At 59.3% G+C, this 5,752-nt stretch overlaps 1 protein-coding gene across 1 annotated transcript; it reads right to left on the bottom strand.

Annotated features, from left to right (window-relative positions):
- Positions 1–92: 92 nt before the first annotated feature.
- On the bottom strand, positions 93–5,468 carry ETH_00028060 (uncharacterized protein; the record flags this gene model as incomplete). The annotated part of the gene is made up of 1 exon (XM_013380459.1): positions 93–5,468. The coding sequence occupies one exon, from the start codon at positions 5,466–5,468 to the stop codon at positions 93–95; it is 5,376 nt and encodes a 1,791-aa protein (XP_013235913.1).
- Between the last annotated feature and the right edge of the window lie 284 nt (positions 5,469–5,752).

Below are 5,752 nucleotides of genomic sequence, written 5' to 3'. Positions count from 1 at the left end.
ACTGCTGCTGCTTCCGCTGCTGCTTCCGCTGCTGCTTCTGCTGCTGCTTCTGCTGCTGCTTCTGGCGACTTGCCAGCGAATTGTGATTTGTTTTATTCTTCCCACTCGCCCTCATCCTCCCATTCATCTGCTGCTGCGCGGAATCTGCTGCTGCTCCCTCTGCTGCTGCTGCTGCTGCTGCTGTTGGTGGTGCGTTCGTACTGAATGTGTGGGGTTGCTGCTGCACTTTCTGCTGCTGTTCGTGGTGCTGCTGCTGCTGTTGGTGCTGCACCTGTCCTAATCACGCTGCGTGGTGTGTTGGTTGCTGCAACTGGTCTGCTGCTGCTGCTGCTGCTGCTGCTGCTCCTGCTGCTGCCGCTCCTGCTGCTGCTGCTGCTGGGAGGCTCTTCTTCCTCTTCTTCCTCGAAATCGAATTCTTCTTCTTCTACGTCCGTGCTGCTGCTGCTGCTGCCGTGTCTCCTTAGTTCATTGCTTCTGCGGCTGCTGCTGCTGCTGCCTCGGTTATTGCGGCTGATGTTGCTGCTGATGTTGCTGCTGCTGCTGCCACTCCCATCCCATTCTCTTCTGTAGTAGGCCCTGCGACGCGCACGAGAAGGGACTGGTGCAGCGCTATAGCTGCTGCTGCTGCTGCTGCTGCTGCTGCTGTCTGCTGCAGCAGCAAACACCTGCCCCCCTCGCCCCATTCCCCGGTGGCGCCTCCGGCTGTCCCTTTGCTGCAGCAGCCGCACAGGGGGTTTCCCCTCACCTGCTGCTTCTTGTCTTGTTAGATCTTGCTGCTTCTCTGCTTCCAGTTCTTGCTGCTGCTGCTGCTGCTGCTGCTGCGCTGCTGGCTCCTGCGGCTGCTGCTGCGGCTGCTGCGGATGCGCCTCTGACTGCTGTTCGTGCTGCTGCGGCGGCTGTTCTTGCTGCTGCTGCTCTTGCTGCTGCTGCTGCTGCTGCTGCGAGTATTGCTCTATGTCTGGCACGTCAATTATGCCTGTAATTCTCTCCTGCAGCACAACTTCTTGCTTCATTTGCTGCAGCTGCTGGCGCATCATTTGTTGCCTCAGCAGCTGCGGTGTCTGCTGCTGCTGCTGCTCCTGCTGCGGCTGCTGCTGCTGCTGCTGCTGCTGATGCTCCTCCTCCTCTCCGTATGCAGAGTACACCTGGTCTTGGGGGGACGCAGCAGTACTTTCGTATTCATTGTAGAGCTGCTGCTGCTGCTGCTGCTGCTGCTGCTGCTGCTGCTGCTGAGGTTTGTAGAAGATGTGCACACGGCCTTGCTCGTGGCGTTGCTGCTGCTCTTGTTCGTGCTGGTGCTCTTTCTGCTGCTGTTCATGCTGCTGCTGCTGCTGCTGCTGCTCCTGCTGCTGCTGCTGGTCATGGGCATACTGCTGCACCTCCTCGTGCTGCATCAGCAGCAGCTGCTGCTGCTCTACATGCTGCTGCAGCAGCTGCTGCTGCACTTCTGCCGGCACAACCCCCACAGAGTCCTCAGGATTGGCCTCCGGCACCTCATTGTATTTCTGCTGCTGCTGCTGCTGCTGCTGCTGCTGCTGCTGCTCTTCCTCAGCAGCATATTGCTCTGATAGAAGCTGCTGCTGCTGCGGTTGCTGCTGCTGTTCTTCATGAGCTACAATCTGCTGTTGCGTTTGCGGCTGCTGCTGCTGCTGCTGGGGATGCTGCTCTTCAGCTACAAGATACTGCTGCTCGAGCTCTGGTTGTTGCTGCTGCTGCTGCTGCTGCTGCTGCCCTTCTTGCTGCTGCTCCTCGGCAACGGCATATTGCTGCTGCTGCTCCGGCTGCTGCTGCTGCTCCGGCTGCTGCTGCTGCTCCTCGGCAACGGGCTGCTGATGCTGCATTTCGGCAACGGCGTATTGCTGCTGCTGCTCTTCTTGCTGCTGCTCTTCAGCAACGGCATATTGCTGCTGCAGCTGCTGCTGCTGCTGCTCTTCCTCCCCCTCAGCCACTACTACATACTGCTCCGGCTGCTGCTGCTGCTCTTCAGCTTCCAGATACTGCTGCTGCAGCTGTGGCTGCTGCTGATCTTCTTGCTGCTCTTCAGCAATGAGGTACTGGTGCTGCTGCGGTTGCTGCTGCACTAGCACGTAGTGCTGCTGCTGCTGCTGCTCTTCAGTGACCACGGCATACTGCTGCTGCAGCTCAGGCTGCTGCTGCTGCTGCTGCTGCTCCTCTTCTTCCTTAGTCACATCTACGTACTGCTGCTGAGGCTCTGTTTGCTGCTGCTGCTGCTGCTCCACTTCAGTGACCACGGCATACTGCTGCTGCAGCTCCGGCTGCTGCTGCTGCTGCTGCTGCTGCGGCTCCTCCATGACAACAACATATGCCTGCTGCTCCTCTCCAGCGACAACGGAGTTCTGCTGCTGCTGCAGCAGCAGCTGCTCCTGCTGCTGCGGCTGCTGCTGCTGTTCTTCTGCCTCGTGGTACTGCAAGGCTGGCGCTGCGTCTTCTTGCTGCTGCTCTGCTGCAGCTTGGAGAGCCTGCTGTTGGTAAGCGTCAGCAGTAGTAGCGGCAGCAGCTGGAGTTGCTGCTGCTGCAGCAGACGCAGCAGCAGCAGCAGGAGCAGCAGCAGCAGCAGGTGCTGCAGCAGGAACCCACGGGGCTGTTGTGAGGCCCAGAGTCTCAGCCAATCTATTAAGGGACTCTGCAAGAGCAGCAGGACTCACGCCGCTGCCGAGCAAGCGACTGATGATCTCATGCTGCTGCTGCTGCTGCTGCTGCTGCTGCTGCGGCTGCTGCTGCTGCTGCTCCTGGGTGCTGTATGTCTGCTCGTTGTACTCCTCGTGTGTCTCCTGGGTTTGCTCTGGCTGCTGTGCGCTGCGCTGCAGCTCTTGCTGCTGCTGCTGCTGCTGCTGCGGCTGCTGCTGCTGCTGCTGCTGCTGCTGCTGCTGCTGCTGACTTTCAGCTTGTGCCACTAGGCCTTCGTAGAGGGCTTCTATTTGCGCCTCTTCGTTTGGCTCAGTGGGGTGCAGCAGCAGCAGCAGCTGCTCAGCCGTTGCTGCTGGTGCTGCTGCTGCTGCAGGTGCAGCCTCGGGTGCTGCTGCTGCTGATTCTGCTGCTGCTGCTGCTGCTGCTGCTGCTGCTTCCCTTTGGAAATCCAGCAGCTCATCGATGGCCGGCAGCAGCGACGGCTCCTCTGAGTCTAGAGAAGGCAGCAGCCCGTTTTCTGCTGCTGCTGCTGCTGCTTCCTCTTCTTCTGCTGTTGCAGCAGACGGCTCTGCTGCTGCTGCTGCTGTTGCTGCAAATTCCATTGCCTCGTCGAGAACAGCAGAGAGAGAAGGGGGAGATGCATTTGCTGCCGCTGCTGCTACTGCTGCTGTTGCTGCTTCTGCTTGCTCAGAAACTGGCATACTTGGCAGGGCCCCAGTGGCCTCATAGGCAGTCTCCATATCTGGCGCATGCTGCTGCTGCTGCTGCTGCTGCTGCTGCTGCTGCTGCTGCTCTTGCTGCTGCTGCTGCTGCTGCTGCTGCTGCTGCTGCTCGTGAGGCTCTGCATCTGCTTGGGCCTGTAGGTGAGACAAAGGCTCGTTTAGAGTCTCAGGGATTGCTGTTGCTGCTGCTGCTGCGGCGGATTGCATTTCTGCTTCAGCTGCTTCTGCTTGTGTTGTTGCTGCTGCTGGTTCAGTGGCTCCTGCTGCTGCTGCTGCCACTGCTGCCATTGCTTCAGCTGCCTCTTGGGCAGGTGCTGCTGGCTGTGCTGCTGTTGCTGCAGTCTCCGCTGCTGCTGCGATCACTGCCTCAACTGCAGCAGATAGCGGTGGGTGTTCAATTGTCTCTTGCTGTTGCTGCTGCTGCTGCTGCTGCACAGGCTGCTGCTCAGGCTGCTGCTGCTGGGCCTGCTGCTGCTCGGGCTGCTGCTGCTCCAGCTGCTGCAGCTGTTCCTGTTGAGGCTGATATTCCTGCTGCTGCTGCTCTGCAGGCTGCTGCTGCTCAGGCTGCTGCTGCTGCTGCTGCTCAGGCTGCTGTTGCTGCTCAGGCTGCTGCTGCTGCCCCTGCTCAGTCTGTTGCTGCTGCTGTTGCTGCTCCTGTTGCTGCTGCTGCTGCTCAGTTGCAGTGGCTGTCTCCGTTTCTGCGTTTTGTGTCTCCATCTCTGTGTTGGTTTGTGTGCCTTGAGAAGTCTCTGGTTCTGCTGCTGCTGCTGCTGCTGCTGCAACTGCCGCAACTGCTGCTGCAGGTTCTTCTGGAACTCTCTCCATGACTGTCTGCTGAATTGCTGCTGCTACTGCTTCAGTTGCTGCTGTCTCTTCTCGAGACAGAGCAGCAGCAGCTTCAGCTGTTGCTGCTTCCTGCTGCTGTTCTGCTGCTTCTGAAGCTATAACCAACACTGCGTCTGTTGCTGCTGCTGCTGCTGTTTCTGCAGCCGCTGTCTCAACTGCTGCTGTTTCTGCTGCTGTCTCTGCTGCTGCTGCTGCGGCTTCTGCTGCAGCGGCTTCTGCCGCTGCTGCTTCTGCTGCTGCTGCTTCTGCTGCTGCTGCTTCTGCTGCTGCTGCTTCTGCTGCTGCTGTCTCTGCTAAAGCAGGAGAGGTGGGGCTCTGCAACGCCTGCTGCAGTGCTGCCATTGCAGCAGCAGCTTTTGCGATAGCTTCTGCTTCTGCTGCTGCTGCTGCTCTCGCAGCTTCTGCTGCAGCTGTTGCTGCTTCAGCTGCAGCTGCTGCTGCGGCTGCTGCTGCTGCTGCAGTGTGTGACTCTTGTGGGGCCGCTGAAGCTAGTGCTGCCACGGCCTCAGGAAGCATCGAAAGAGACATCGCCTGCTGCTGCTGCTGCTGCTGCTGCTGCTGTTGCTGCTGCTGTTGCTGCTCTTCTCTTGTCCGTATAGTTTCAGTGAGCTCCGCCAAGACTGCAGCAGGCAAGTTCATTGCTGCTGTTTCTACTAATGCTTCCGTTGCTGCTGTTTCTGCTTGTGCTGCTGCTGCTGCTGCTGCTGCTGGAGTTGCAGCGGTCATCTCAGTTTGCTGCTGCTGCTGCTGCTCTTGTGTGGGGCCAGCAGCAGACTGGCTGCTTGTCTCTCCAGCAGCAGTAGAAGCGGGTGATGGCGCTGCTGCTGGTGCTGCTGCTTCCGTTGTTGTTGCAGCTGTTGTTGCTGCTACTGTTGCTGCTGCGGTTGTTGCTGGTGCTGCTACTGCTGCTGTTGTTGCTGGTGCTGCTGCTGCTGCTGTTGTTGCTGCTGGCACTGTTGCTGCTGCTGCAGGCATTGTTATGGGAACCGCTGAGGAAGACAAGTACAGCCCCGGCACCATACTAGAGAAAGGAGACCCGTAGTAGCTGCTGCTGCCGCTGCTGCTGCTGCTGCTGCTGCTGTAGCTAGGGGTCATGCCGTAATAGACAGGAGACACTGGAGTGTAAGAGCTGGGGAGGTAAGTGGCAGCAGCTGCTGCAGCTGGAGAAGTGTAGCCAGGATACCTGGAGCTCAAGCTGCTGCTGCTGCTGCTGCTGCTGCTGCTGCTGTCGTAGCTGAGGGGCAGCCCCATGTACTGCAGCGGGCTCGTAGAAAGCGGAGTTGCTGCTGCTGCAGTGTACGAGGAAACAGCGGAGGAGAAGGGGTAAAGAGCAGCAGCAGTGGAGACGGAAGGAGCAGCAGCAGGAAGAGCAGCAGCAGCAGCAGGAGCTGCTGCAGCAGCAGCAGCAGGCCTGTAGGCCCCAGACACAGACACAGGAGACAAATCAACAGCAGCAGGAGTCCGAGTCTCCGAGCCAGTGCTGAAGAAGCTGAGGGGCGAAGAAGTCAGGGGGGCCCCCAGGGGGGCCCCCGAGG

This window comes from Eimeria tenella, genomic scaffold, assembly GCF_000499545.2.
Source record: "Eimeria tenella Houghton genomic scaffold, Eth_scaff645, whole genome shotgun sequence".
Lineage (NCBI taxonomy): Eukaryota > Apicomplexa > Conoidasida > Eucoccidiorida > Eimeriidae > Eimeria > Eimeria tenella.
Note: the sequence above shows the minus strand (reverse complement) of the source record. Positions and strands in the feature narration are given on the sequence as shown.